This window comes from Phlebotomus papatasi, chromosome 2 (assembly GCF_024763615.1).
Source record: "Phlebotomus papatasi isolate M1 chromosome 2, Ppap_2.1, whole genome shotgun sequence".
NCBI classification, from domain to species: Eukaryota; Metazoa; Arthropoda; class Insecta; order Diptera; family Psychodidae; genus Phlebotomus; species Phlebotomus papatasi.
This window is the reverse complement of record NC_077223.1, coordinates 4644315-4660059: the sequence shown is the minus strand read 5'-3', so window position 1 is coordinate 4660059 and position 15745 is coordinate 4644315. Positions and strand designations below refer to the sequence as shown.

The 15745-nt window shown below is 35.0% G+C and overlaps 1 protein-coding gene across 4 annotated transcripts in view; it reads left to right on the top strand.

The window, feature by feature from the left end:
- Positions 1-15745, top strand: part of LOC129802221 (adenylate cyclase type 2) — a 99700-nt gene that overhangs the window by 49566 nt on the left and 34389 nt on the right. For all 4 annotated transcript variants that reach the window (XM_055847875.1, XM_055847874.1, XM_055847878.1 and 1 more), the window contains exons 3-4: positions 12026-12159; positions 12924-13121. In XM_055847875.1, the coding sequence (XP_055703850.1) occupies positions 12026-12159; positions 12924-13121 (332 nt within the window). The remainder of the gene's footprint in view (positions 1-12025; positions 12160-12923; positions 13122-15745) is intronic.

Genomic DNA, 15745 nt, shown 5'->3' with positions numbered 1-15745 from the left:
CTATCGGGCTAAAGCAAATGTCCTGGGCAAAGGGAAATTTTTTTAAAGTTATAAAATATTATTGTACCATATTTGTATAATTTTTCGTTTTTTTACTTACTATTTTTGATTTTTTACTTACCATTTTTGATTTTTTTACTTACCAATTTCGATTTTTTACTTAAAAGTGTGCCAAATAATGTCTTAAAGTTTGAAATGTAATATTTTTAATATAATTTGAATTTTTTGTTACTTCTTTTTAAGGTGTGTTTCTTGGAACCTTTTGTCTTTGTTTTTTTTGTCATCTGTTCGTAAATGTTTGTTTTCCTGCCGAACATTTTACGAACATTTACGAATAAATGAGAAAATTTTACGAACATTTTTTTTTTAATTAGGGGTTCATCAATAAGATGATTGCCCCAGTTTACGAACATTTACGAACAAATGTTTGTAAAAGTACAAAAATTGTTCGTCTAATGATCATATTACGAACAATGTTTGTGAAAAAAGTACAAACTTTTACGAACATGTTTGTGGGTTATACGATTCACAAGCATTTCATAACTCCCCCATAGGACTTCACAAACATTTACGAACAGTTTTACAAAATATTTTTTCTGTGTACTTTAAAGAAATCACTCTTAAAATTTTGCTTTAATTGGTCAAAAATATCAACAGCTGTAAGTAGATGTCCTTAATGTGGCCATAAGTGATGCCTACACCCTATATGTTTCTTAAATACTTTAAGTAAATAGCTGTGCTAAGGTTTTACCAGTCTTCAAAGAAAAACTGCTCAATCAAAACATGAAAATGATATCGTTTTGCGTTAGTGGTGCAGGGTAGAGGAACTAAAGAATGAAAAGTACAGCAGAGGGGACGCTCGTTGACCTGGAATGGCTATTTTGACGACACTGCAACGTGAGACAAAAGGTGTCTGAACATTGCTCTCCTTTCATTATTCATGCTCTCTGGCGCTTTTTCCAACAATCAATCAATGCAAAAGTGAAGCTGTTGCATATAAAACTTTATTTCATAAAATATTAACTTCGACTAATCATCGCTCTGATCATGAGTGTCCTGTTTTTTTATATTTAAATTTATGATTTGGAATTTGATGCTCAGTTAGGCCATGCCTGTTTTATAGTTTAACCAAAAAGTCGTCAAATTCAAACACTTAAAGTACAACCGACATTCACGGAATTCAAGTATTCGTATATATCACGTAAATTCAATAAAATAATACTGTCATAGAGTTCTTGCCATTTGTGCAGAATTTATATACCCCTCGAGCAAAAGGACGAAATGGAATTGGATAAATGTGGAGTAGAAATGTAAAGAATGTTCTGTGTCCTTTAGCTAAAAAAAAAACTTGAGAAAGGATATTGCAGGACAGAGAGAAATTAAGGAAAAGGGATAAGATTTGTTTATAGTGTGACTTTAAATTTAATTTGAGACTTTGTGCACGGAACAAAAAGTGAAAAGGCTGCGCTAAAGAATGAGACAGAGTGTAATAAAAAGTGAAAGGAGGTAACAGGTGTGTCCCTCAACTTTCATGTCCGCTAGACTTTTTCCTCGCCTTTTTTGCTCCTTTCGAGTGAAAGTCATTTGAGAGACAACTTCTAGCCACATAGCACTTTTTTTTATTCGTTCTATATAGCAAAGCTTACGGCCGAGGAATACAAATAGGCACATTTTACACTCACTGAACTGACAATAATCCCCTAATTGTTCTTAGTGCGGTGTATCTCTTTTCCATCCACTAGAATCCACCACTCAATTTATCATCTGGGCGTATGTTGGACAAAAAAGAATTTGCCATCAAGTCACGTTCTGCTGATTTTTATTTAAGACACCATTTTCAAAGTCGATGGCTCGTGGTAAGAAGAGAAAGATATATGGTAACAACAAGAAAAAAAAATCTCACAAAAGCTCAGAAAGCACTAAATGTGAAAGTTTTGGTCCATCACAACTTTCTCATCATGGCCAAAGTGAGAAAAGCTAATCAGGGCATTTGTTCCAGAACGATACCATCTCATTGTTGTTGTGTGAGAGTCGACAACGTTGGTGAAAAGTGTCAGATACTGTGGCATCTTACATTGAGAATTGATGTCACAGTTGGAAAATTATTCCAACTTTTCCACACTTTCCATACGTTTCCTCCATACGTTATACTGAGGTAATTTAATGGGAAAGAAAGTGGCAGTATATTGAAAAGTTTTGCCAACAACAAAATGCCAGGGGTTTTAGCCACAGACACATTTGCACGATGTCTTACCTTAATTAATTTCCAACAAGAGCTTTTAGACCAAGTTTAGAACAGAAAATCATTTACTGTTGAATTTTACCACTTAAGTACCTACACAAGAATTAATTGAACTTCCTGACAAATACCATCACCATCATTTCTCTATTTACCCACGTAATTATTAAATTATTTTCACTTTAGTGAAAAAAAACTACTCAAGAGGCTGTATGACTAGAGGCACAATCTTAGTTGTGCGAGAGCGACTAAAATTTTACAAGTCTGACAGCAATCAAAATTGAAGCAAGTTTAAAGTACAAGGCGCGACGTCATGATCTATAGTAACTATAAAGTTTTTTACGACCACCAAAATGCAAGATCAAAGGATCAAATCAATTCAACAGGACCACACCGCGGCATTAGATTCAGACTGAATTGTCCCAAAATTGGATTTTGGGACAATATAGTCTTAATCTAAGGAAGCAATCTAAAGGGTTTCATTGGCTTCGTTCAGTAATAACCTTTCGAAGACACAAAGCAGCGCCACAGTCAAGCCAAAGCTATTCGAAAATCTACCGGAAGCCTAAAGTTGAAACGGTTTTTGAAAGTCTGTAAGAGACCAAAAAGTATGAGTGCAACGACTAATTTAGTACTTCAGAAGTACAGTATCGTCCAAGAAATCAGTCGAAAAATGAGCCTTCTAAAGTGATTGATCTTTGAGCTCCAATATTTCAAAGACGGAAACTTTTACAGTCATAGGTATGTTTGGACGAAATGTTCGTCTAGACTACCTCTAAAAAAGCTTGGACCAATCTTGAGAAAAACCCAAACACACGGTTTTGGAGAGAATGGAGAAGGGATAGGGGAAAAAGAAAAAAACTTCTGGAGATAGTGTTTTTTATTGAGGGTCATCGAAGACCGGAAGATGATATCTTTTACTATTTAAGCTCCAGAGTAGTGACACATGGGAAAGAAGTCGATTAACTAAGTTATCTCTCTTTGAGTTCGAGCACTAAAAGACAAGCAATATCTTGCACTCTTGAAAAATATATAAAATTATAGGAATTTAAATATATAATTTGCCTTTTGTACACTGAAACTTTTGTATAATTGGTATTAATCTTCTAACTAAGCCCTGCCCATATTTTACTTAACGTCACGCCCCTTTAAAAAGTCATGCATAAATAAAATTGTACTGATCCATACTTTATAGATCACTCTGTGAAAAGAATTATCTTTAGGCGCAGATCTTGGCTAAATAAGACAGCTAATACAGTGGTGGAAATAAGTATAATTCCACCCCATTATCCTTAAAGAAACTCAACAAAAAAGCCATACGTAGATCATAACGTCCTTTCATGCCAACATAAAAAATCGATATTTTGATTTTTTTATTCTAAGTATTTTTAGAATCATAATAGAATTTTGTTTTTTAGGCTGGAATTAAGTATAATTCCACTCAATAAATTTGCCGCTAGGGTATTTATTTTTGACTAATTTATGGTTAATATCTGTCAATAATTTCATTTTTAACCTTAATAAATAAATTAAATTCCATTTCATAATGTTTCACATTAATTTTTGCTGAAATATCGTAGGAACATTGCTTAACAAAACAAAAAATGAAAAATTAAAGTTTTGATGGCGATGGATCTTAGAAACTAAGAAAAATGACTTGGTACTATCAGATAATTATGAAATTTATTTATATATCCATCATTCATACTTCTTAAGGTACTCCAAGGACTCCAAGGGTGTCTTCGGTTGTTAGAGGCATAAAGAACATTTTGCCAATAACATTGTGCTTTTTAGTGTAAAAAGGGAATATTCCGCCAACAGTTTGATCAACATGACACGTTTTACGCTATTTGAGAGTTTCAAAGTTAGTTTTCCAAACAAAAAACATGCTAAAGGAAGATCTCTCATTCATTTTTATGCAAAAATATAACTTTAAAACTCTAAAATAGCGTAAAACATTTCATGTTGATCAAATTGCTAAAAGCCTTTTTTAGTGATTTTTACAATCACATTTCGGGGGAAAAGTCCTTTTTTCCACTAAAAAGCAACAGTGTTAGACGTAAAAAAGCTGTTTTGATCTCTAACAACAGAAGACTTTTGACTCTTGACATACCTTAACAGGCATATGTGGCAGATATATTGATAAATTTGATAACTATCTGATAAGACTAAGTCATTTTTCTTAGTTTCTAAGATCCATCGCCATCAAAACTTTAATTTTTCCTTGTTTTCGTTTGTAAAACATTTTCCCCACAATATTTGAGCAAAAATTTATGTAAAAGTTTATAAAATAGAATTATTTTATTAATTATTGTTAAAAATAAAATTATTAAAAGACATTAACCTTAAATTTGTCAAAAATAAATACTCTGGCGCAAAATTTATTGAGTGGAATTATACTTATTTCCAGCCTAAAAAAGAGAATTCTATTATATTTCTAAAAATACTTATAATAAAAAATCACAATGTCGATTTTTAATGTTGGAATGAAAGGACGTTATGATCTACATATGACTTTTCATCTAGACTTCTTTTTTTATTGAGTTTCTTTTTAGGATAATGGGGTGGAAATATACTTATTACCACCACTGTATAGATCAATTAAAAATTTCTCTAGAGATTCGAAACAGTATCTTTGATCTGTGCACGATCATGCTTTCAGTTAATGATCGTTCTTGTTTATCGAATTTTCTAATGAGCAGAAATCTTTTGTCCAGTAATCAGTATGGTTGTAGGCAGGGTAAAAGTTGTAAGGATGCAATCACTGAATTCTTGATGAGGGTCTCTAGAATAATGGTAATGACTTGGATGCCGTTTCTGGAACTCTTTTTTATAGATGTTTCTAAGGCATTTGATACGGTGGATCACGGGCTCCTACTCGCAAAGCTGCAGAAATTTGTTTTGACCTCTAAAGGTGTCTACACATTGGGAGCAATTTTCGTCAAAAATTGCGTTTTTGACAGAAATTTGACGTTTCCCCCTACAATGCTGCAGGGAATTTCCTTCAAAAAGCAATTTTTGACAAAAATTTCTCCCAATGTGTAGAGGCCATAAAAATAGTCAAAAAAAATGGTTTTGTTTTTGGAACACTGTTGTCTCATTCGTCTTTAAAGGGTTAAAGGGTTAACGTCTTCACAGCTCAGGATTAACTGATTTTGAGTGTCTGCAAGACCATTAGGAGACAGTCGTCTACATCGGAAGGCATGATCACTATTAAGGTGTCTACACATTGGAGCTGATTTCATCAAAAATTATTTCAAGAATTCTTAAAAGAAAAATTCCTATTTTTGAAGGAATTTTAGAAGAAAAATGCCTCCACATATGGGTTTATTTTCCATCAAAAATTCTTGACAGATTGCTATCATTCCCAAGTCTCTTGCTCTTGTAATTGCTTTTCATGAAAATTTGTTGAAAAAAAAAGCGAGAAAAATGTTTGTGGAAGTTCCTTGGGATAGTATTTAGTGAATTTATGTGGAAAATTTCCCAAAAATGCGAAGGAAGAGTGTTTTTCTGGAAATGTCGTTCCCGGTGGAATCCAACCCAGCCTTTGAAGGAACATTTCCTCTGATTTTTCTCTAGATATTGACGGAAATCATTGCAACTGTGTATTCCTGAGGTGTTCTTCAGTACAGTGGCTTTTGTACACTAATGCATTAACTTCTGGCAATTTCTAGAGAAAAATTAGAGGAAATGTTCCTTCAAATCGGATTCCAAAAAACACTCTTCTTTTGCATTTTTGGAAAATTTGCCATACAAATTCACTATAAATACTATCCCAAAGAACTTCATCACTTTTACTCACTTTCTCCATCAGAAAACAACAAATTTTCATGAGAAACAATCTTGAATCGCAATGATTTCCTTCAAGAATTCTGTCAAAAACGACTTTGATGAATTTTGATCAAATGTGTAGAGGGTAATTTCCTTCAAAAATTTTTGATGGACATTACTTTGAATTGGATATGATTTTTGAAAGAAATTGCCTACACATTAGACAAATTTTCTTCAAAAACCCATCTTTTTGTCAAAAATTCATACCAATTTGTAGGCAAATTTTTTTATGCACACTTGAAGCTCATTTTTGACAGAAATTTCTCATAATGTGTAGACACCTTTAGACTTTAAAAATGCACAATTTTCACCTCACAGAGTATACCCTGCCTAAAGCCAAAATCACATTGTGTACCCCGTGCACCCAATCAGGCTTTAGGAATTCAAAATCACGACAGGGACTTTAGTATAACCGATTCGTCTTTACAATCTAAAATATCTCCCTGAAACTACGTCGGTATCTCTTAAAACCTAATATTATTACTATTTTAATATTCATGATTAAAGAACTATCAGAAGTTTTCTATTAATTTCACAAAGTTTTTCCATACATTTAATGAAAGAAAACTTCAAATATCCTTATACCGTATTATTGCTCCAAGTCATTTTAAGTGAAAAAGTGTAGTTACATCCTCAAGCTAAATGGGAATTTAATTGCGAAATAATGTTTAACTGTGTGAAAAGTTTCAATTGAATATCTGAGAGTTCCCCAAACTTTCTTTCTATTGCTCAAGATTGGCTACACAGTTCAAATTGGTATTTTTCCAAAAAGTTAAATTTTCATTTGAATAAAACAAGCATAAAAAAGGTACTATTTTCTAAAATTTTTCATTAAGAACGTTTTAGATTGTAACCCCTTGATTGTAATTTTCACTGATAGACAATTTAATTTCCCTCACAGAAGGCAAATGGACATTTTGATTCTTGACAGTTTTCCGGCAACCCTTCTACATTTTCCTTCGCGATGTTGAGACTTGAGGAAATAAATTCGTAACGACTCAGGTGTGTGTTCTTCACTCAATCTACCCTCATAAAAACCACCCTAAACCGTGCATGATTACGGAAATTGGTAGAGAAAAGAGGCGTGAATGTTTGTGATTTTTCGCAGATAAATTTTGGTGTCAATAAGAATTGGAAAAGAATCTGTGAAATGTGACGGAATTCCTAGTGTAAAATGTCTGGCCCGCGGAAAATCGCACGAAGACATGGTTGGAAAATTTGCAAGGGAAATTTATTCAATGTGTGAAAATGCGAAAATTCACGGCAGTTTCCTGTAATAACATTTGGTATACCTTTTCAGCAATAAATCAAACACTTTCATGTTCAATGATAAATGGAAGAAGCTACAAATCATGTGATGTGTGATTCTCAAATTATATTCTCTAAAATGAGGGAAAATGGGGAAAATTTTTGGGTTTGGGAGGAATCCCAGCCCCGAAAACTCCAGTCTATTGACATTGTGACCAAAATGGGAGGTAAATCGATACTTGGTCGAGTGATAAATCTCATCATATTGAAAACGACACCATATTCCTCGGTATTTGGCCATCTGAGTAATATTGTCACGTCCAGATGACTTATTTACTTGGTATTCATCCCAACAGCTTCAACGTACAAGAGAACGTACAATGCAATTTGGAGAGGGATCGGTTAAGGAACTTTCAATATATCCCCCCATTCTTATAAGATTCTCCAACTACCTCATTGGCTACACTGGATATCGGAATCAGCCTTTGCTGAGAAACAGAGATTGATTCCGATAGGATTTAGCGCCTCATACTTTTCCAAGGGGCTACTCACTAGCTAATTGATTGAAAATTACCAATGGAAAAACATTTTTAAAAATGAAATACAACGATTAATATATATTCTAAATAATAACTGTTCAAACAAATCCTTAAGGAGTATGGACCCAAATAGACTCAGGCTAGTCATCGAGTATATTTAGTCTTTAAAATGAAGGCTTATTATCATCAATTGGATGTCCTTTGCATACATTTCCCTTTACTTCTTGATAGTCAAATATTACAGACTAAATATTCTCCAGGATCACCTTGTGAATCTATTTGGACCCTAATATGCTGAACAGACCTGCCTTAAACCGAAAAACGGTTTAACGTAATTGGAATCAAAATAATAGATTCAGATAACTTTGTATTCCAGGAGGGGAATTCTGTAACGCTCTGGCAATGCCATATGACAAATTGAGTTCGAATCTTAGGAGAGCTTTTTCGAAATAGCGATTCTGTAGCCGTGACATTGCCATTTCAGCTCACGTGGCATTGTCAGAAGTCACATATTTGAGATTTCTGGCAATTCAAATGACAATGAATTTTAGTAAACAAATCAACCAAGACGTACTGTATTTTCATAAAATCATCACGTAAAGGGATTTCATTAAAAAAATGAATGAATTGCATTTTCAAACTCATATACTTACTTACTTACTTACTTACTTACTTAATTACTTACTTACTTACTTACTTACTTACTTACTTACTTACTTACTTATCCGGCGCTGCAACCAATTACTGGTCTTGGTCTGACTCAGGACCCGTCGCCACTTGAGCCTGTTACGCGCCACTTTTCTCCAATTCCGCACCCCTAATGAGCTGGCGTCCTGGTCCACGCCGTCGGTCCATCTGAGGCTGGGTCGGCCTTGTGTCCTCGTAGCATAGAGTCCGCCCCTAAAGACTTTCCAGGCTGGGTCGTCCTCATCTTTGCGAACCAGATGACCAGCCCACCGGAGCCTATTGAGGCGTATTTGCTTGACGACAGTTACCTCTCGATAGCGCTCATACACCTCATGGTTGTATAGGCTCCGGAATCGTCCCTCCTCACATAAAGGGCCAAAAATCCGTCGTAGGATCCTCCTCTCAAGCGCGGCTTAGAACTCATATGATATGACAAAAAAGCTCGATTGACCTTGTCAGGTTTCGAACTCACGCGTGATAATGCCACGACAATTACAGAATTCCCCTACAGGGGTGACTTTACAGCCCTACCTTTCGTAAGATTTTAAAAGCAGGGACAAAAAGTGACCCGAATCTACGGTACCATTTTTCTCATTGAGAGAGAGATATTAAAATTTTGTCTCGTCATCGAGATTCAACAGAAGTGTTGAATTTTGAATTGTTATGTTACATGTTTCAGTACTTTTAGTAATACGACTTACCTTTCTCTTAAGAGCAAATCTCTATTGATTTTTAACTTTTTTTTTATTGATTTTTAACTTTTTTTGGAGTTTATTTGGACGGGTAGACTAAGGTGCTCAAAAGAGCCTAGGTGTCTGATCATCCGCTGAATTAATTAACTCTATTTGCAATCTATCTATCTATCTAAGAGCAAATCTAGCCTTTATATCAGGATTTCTCCCACTGAATTTTAGGAATGTTATAACAATATTATCTGTGTAGTAACTGTGTAGCTTTAATTGGTCTTTAGACTAAGGGTTTATCCCAGTTCCTGAAGGTTTCAAAATCCTAAATAGCAATCACTTTTACTGGTTTTTGAAAATCTCATTGTTCATTCACTTTCATTATTAAATCCTAAATCAAAATTTTCTCAAAAACCTTGACCAACAACCAATTAGAGAAGTTAAGCCACTTGGCTAAGCCTTAGGTCTGAAACCCGTATTACTGTACCCGTGTAGGAAGGTAGCGAATAGGGTAAGGTTCTAATTGGTCCTGGAGTCAGTTACAGTTTGTTTGGAGATAGCTACAGTCCTTAATGCCTACTCAAAACCCGTGTTTCCTGAGTAATGCAGCCTGTGACCTCAGGCTTGTACCGTGTCTCACCTCACAGTATTCTTTTCGTGAAGAACTAACATCGGGTTTAGCTAAACTAGCACGACAAAACGACACTTCAAAATATCTATGGAATGTTAAAAGTCATGCAGGCTATTGTAAAGCGGAAACGACCTCGGGCTCGGGACAGATCCGGAGAAATATGACTGAAATACATTCAAGATCTTGCCTTGAATCGTTTTGTGATCGACTCCGAACCGAACACCTTTCTGAAGTGGCGAAGGATCGATAGGCATGGTCTGCTAACCTGGGTATCCTAAGCCTGAGACACTGTTAGTGATAAGCGGTTCAAAATAAACGAATCACTATTGATATTTAAGTAAGCTAAGTAGGGAGTAAAAACTTTGTCAGTAAAGCATCAGAAACGGTTAGTAAATTGAGGAGCTCAGAGTTAAAATACGCTATTTTAATAAGGAAATGCATACAACTCAGAGTTTTTTTTTTTGCACTGAGCGCCTCAATTAATCCTCTTTGGTCAGTAAATGACATCAAATTGATAAGACATTAGTTTAAAAGGGTACTGAAACGCACAATATGAACGATTTTCTGTGACTTTGCCAGTGAATTGATAAGTATGAAATTTTCATGATATGATTTTTTTGATATTGTTTTCCGCTCAAATAATCTTCTCTCCTTCCTAAGTTAATTCGTTTAAAAAATTACGTTGTAAAGTCATTCGAATTAATAATTTAAAAAATTACCTTATTCTTACATCACGTTCCTAATTTGAGAATAAAATGTTTGTTGGTGAACGACATCATTTTTAGAGACTTTTTCCAACGTTCTTTGTTTTCAATTTTTCTTACAATTCTTCGTTAATAAGAAATTTAAGGTCTTCGGGAACTAGGCTAATGTCCTGGACACACTTACGACTAAAGTCCAGAGACGACTAAGCTAGTTCATAGCCAAGTTTGTTCCTGACACACTACAAACGAGGCTCAACATTTTCTGGCACTCACAAAACATAACTTTCGTGGGTTTCTAAGCTGATATTTCTACTGAAATACATTAGTAGTCCTTTGGAAATGAAACTACTTTTAAATTTACTTCACAATTCACGTATAACAACAAGAATTATTCACTTGAATCGCCTAAATTGGCTTAAGTCGTGAGTTAGCTTCCACCTCACAAATAATTGTAATTAACAATAATTATTGGACGTGTACTGAGACATGATATTACAAATAGTTTCATTTTCAGAGGAGTATTAGTGCATTTTAGTAGAAATATCTGCATAAAAACCCAGTAAAGATTTGTTTTGTGGTGCTAAGCCTCATTTGTAGTGTGTCAGGAACTAACTTGGCTATGAACTAGCTTAGTCGTCTCTGGACTTTAGTCGTAAGTGTGTCCAGGGCATAAACCTCTGTAGTCTCAAACAGGGGGGTGACATTATCTCTGAAAAATGCGTCCACATTTAGTGTAAATTTTTTCCTGTTTTCGTACACATTTCACAAGATATCCTCAAAGCTACGTAGATTGCCAATTTGGGGTTTTCGGTTGCCTCTTCGTTATTAAATTGGCTTTTATTTTTTATTAGTATTTTTCGCTAATTTATTCTACAATGACAGAAAACAGCTAATAAAGTCAAAAGTAGTTTCGGCACGCTAGAAAGATATGGGAAACGTAGGAAATGGCATGCCCCTGGTCTCAAAAGCGTATTAACTTCTCACAAACATTTTTGCTTTTATTCAATTTATAATTTTTAAAATAGAATCTTTTTGGAGAATTTCACATCGTCTTATGCATCTTAATCCCTACTTATCAGCCCCTCCACTCCCTGTCTTGCAATTTCAAATTTGGCCTGGAAAATCAATAGGGTTTCGTATGTGGGGAAGTAGATGTTCAATTTAATCCCAAAAACCACCCCTTAACACGTTAAACCCCACGCATATTGATGTCCTACACGTCTTGTATGAAAAATTTAGAACATATTCTAAATACCTTCAATAATGACAATGAAGATGTCGAGCAGAAAATTACATTTGCTTTGATCGTCCCTCAAATGCCACCCTTGCCACATTTTCGCTCATGTGACTCCGCACACAGGCCTAGTGCTACTCTTCCCAACACCATTGAGACACCCCCTGAACACATACCCAATCACGTCGTTGAATAAATTAATGAAGTAATCTCTGTTTCTGCCCTACAGGTGAGAATTCCCAACTCGATGATCTCTACACAAGGTACCGACAGCGACTCCGGAAGAGTCTGTTCGTATCCGGATTGGGAATTGCTCTCATCACCTGCACAGTTTCACTCATTTTCTGCGGCCTCGGGGTTCAGGTAGGCTTGAAACTAAAATTAATTGAGTCTTCATTAAAAAGTATTTTTAATTCAGGGGTGAAAAATTTTAGATAAATTAGGAAATTCCGATATTTTAGATGAAACGTAAAGCAGTTGGAGATTTCTCGGGTTTCGCAAAACATTTTTGAAATTCTTGAAGGCTGGAAGACCCCTTCAATATTTCAGGAAGGTTTCATGAAATCGACTCCTACGACACTTATTAATTATAATAATTTTTCAAGTTTAAAAGTTATTAAGGCTCTACTGAATCCATTTCTTAACCCATTGTGATAAGTGTATATCCATTACAAAGGTCTTTGAATTCTTGATAAATTCAAACAACCTCCAACAGGTAATATATTTTTAAATTGATCTTTTATTTAATTTTTTTGACTTTCATGCGGTTTTGAATAATTTATATCTATTTCAGTGCTTTGCAAATACCCGAGAGAACGAAAGAAAATCCTAACCAAAGTATAGATACATAAAAGCCATAATCTTCAATTCAATGCACTCTAAACAGTGTTTTTGCCTTTTACCTCTTGATTTAGATATTTGAATATGAAATCCAATATGTATTGTTTCAAAGGATTAATCAGGATTATTGGAATTATCCGATGTGCATGACTATGCAAATCCTCTTCAATATTCCTGAAACTAAAATTCAGGGGGCTATTGAGCATACAGATTTCTTTCTTTTAGTATGATTTGTATTTTAACTTTGAGAATGAACTTTGAAAGTGTTCACTTTTATTTGTTTACAGCGTTTGTTGGATTTAATACTGCTGCCCATTGTATGTCTTGTACTCCTGAGTGTCCTGGTGGCCTTGCAATTTCCTGCAGTGCTGAATTCACCTCTGGCTGCTCTCGGATTTGCCATCCTGGCCACTGTTTGTTTAGGAGCTGCCGCTACATTTGTTGGTGGTCATGTAGCTCCACTGCCCCTGTTCGCCCTCATTCTGGTAAGGTTCAGTTTTTTGACAAAATAAACACCCTCTAGCATCACTGACCTTTTCAATTTAACTTTCGAAATTAAAGGGAAATTATGAATAACTTGCAATTCGAGAAGTTCCATGAAATTTTATTTCTTGAGCGGTTGAATGTGTTACGTATATTTTCCGAATTCTTTCTTTTCTAGAAGTAAAATACCTTTGTTGTATTATTTTAAAAACTTAGTTATGGATTTTGTGGTATAAAATTAGTCTGATCAATCCAAGTAAGGCTAAGTGCGGTACCTTCGAACGAGATAACCTTCGGACAATTCAATTTCTTCATTCCTCTCGTTCAGAAATAACCTTCTCGATTTGAGAGCTCTCTCCGGTAGAAGTTTTTCCTTTACCGATTCGAAGGTATATCAGAGAGAACTTACCTAAAAACCCGTTGGAAGTTCGAACGTTTAAACCAGAGGTGTGCAAGAAACCGTTAAAACCGAATTAACATCAAAATAAGTTTGTTATAGTAGCGTTTTGACCATTGACGTACATGTTTTATTTGACGTTAATTCGGTTTCAACGGTTTCTTGCACACCTCTGGTTTAAACCGACGAGTTACACAAAAGTGAGCAAATTTATTAAAAGGGCTTTTCTTTGAATGAAAATGCAATTAAAACGTTCTGCCATCCTAAATTTCCACAAAACTACACAAAAATTCACTTTTTGCAGCAAATGTTTGCACACTGTTGTTGACATTGTTGACTATTGAAGTGTCAAGAATATCGAAATTCGATATGGCAGAACAATCAGCGCTAAAGCGGCGAGTACGTGAACTTGCACTTTAGGCCTCCGGTAGATTTTCGAATAGGTTTGTCTTGGTTTTGGAGTGGCTTTGTCTCTTCAAAAGGTTATTACTGATAGGAGCCACTGACCCATGCGAACTCACAATTGTGAGAGTCGAGTAAGAGATCTCACCGTCTAAGAGATAACGAACTTGTCTATTGCGCCACTGAAATCCCCATTAACAACTCAATGTTGAATCGAAGTACAAAGGTAATTCAAGGATGATCCACCGTTTTTTAATGTTTGAACGAGAAATAGAATAAATTTAAACAGTGGATTAACGTTCAAGCCAAAAATTAGACCCCCGATGTCGGTGGTATAGTTTCTGGCTTAAATTTAGAATAAACTTGTCCACATTTATCCGTAAATTCTTCCCGAAAATACTGTTAAAACAAATTGATATAATCTTGGGATTTAATGAAAATAAATAAGGCTTTCACTCTATTTACAGCTTCTTAAAAAAAACCAATTTTTCTTGAAATAAAAAGAAACATCCACAATACGCGACTTCAAGGACTCGCCATTGAAGCAGGAGTTGCAGGAGCCGCGCTTTTTTGCATCCCGAAAACATACACATTCTTTCACATCCACAATATTGATTCCCATTTTATTTTAGAGAATCTTTGCAAGTCTAGTGGTTCAAAATTACCAAAAAACGAGAAAAAGCCGTGGAATCTTTCTAAATCGAACGAAAACATTGACGAATTGACATTTTCTGGCATGCCAGAAAAGCCAAAATATGGGGTTGCCGTATGAGAAAAACGGCTTACATCAAAGCACTATTCCGTGTTTCTGCATACGAAAACATATTTAAACCTAGCTTAATTTTAACTCTAGACTAACGTTAATCTATGGTTCAACTTATTCAAGTTATTCTTCGTTTCAACATTTAGCTGTAAGAGCATAGAATTGCATTGAGCATAGCATTGTCCGAATCTTAATTCGTCCGAAGCGGTACCGGCCAAAATCCCGAGCGGAAAAAATAACAAATGGGTCGACATCCCGAAAGCCAAAATCGAGTCGAAATCCTGAAAAACCAAAATCTTGAATGGGTCAAAAGTTCGAAAATTCAAAATTCCGAAAGCCAAAATCCCGTCTGTATTATTATCTCGAATGAGTCGAAATCCCAAATAGGTCGAAATTCGGACAAACCAAAATTCTGAACGATCGAAGATACCGAAAATCCAAAATCCCGAAAGGCAAAATCCCGAGAGGTGAAATTATACCTACGGACTACTTCTCAAAACACGAAAAATTCCCTTTGACTTCAACAACTGCGGATGTAATCGTGGTACTAACTATGACACTTTTAAGAATTCCGAATTTTTGATTGCGAAATTTTGGCTTTTCAGGATTTTGGCATTCGGGATTTTGGCCTATTTCGGGATTTTGAATACTTCAGAATTTCGACCCACTCCTTTCGTTCAGTAATAACTTTCCCGGTTTAAGAGTTCTCTCCGGTTGAGGTTTTTCTGTACCGATTCGAAGGTATATCAGAGAGAACTTACCTAAAAACCCGTTAAAAGTTCGAAAGTTTAAACCGACGAGTTACACAAAAGTGAGCAAGTTCATCAAAAGGACAGTTATTTTAGTGAAATTGCAATTCAACCGTTTTGCCATTGGTAATTAATAAACAATAAGCTAAGATAAAATAAAATTAGCACCAAAAATTAAATTAGGTTGGTAATTTCTGGAGTCACACTTCTCATAATCAGGAAAAAATCGTGAAATCAAAATTGGATTGAACTACATTGTTTTTTTTTTGTGATGTATAGAAATTGGGACACACGTATATAAAACGCATAAATAAG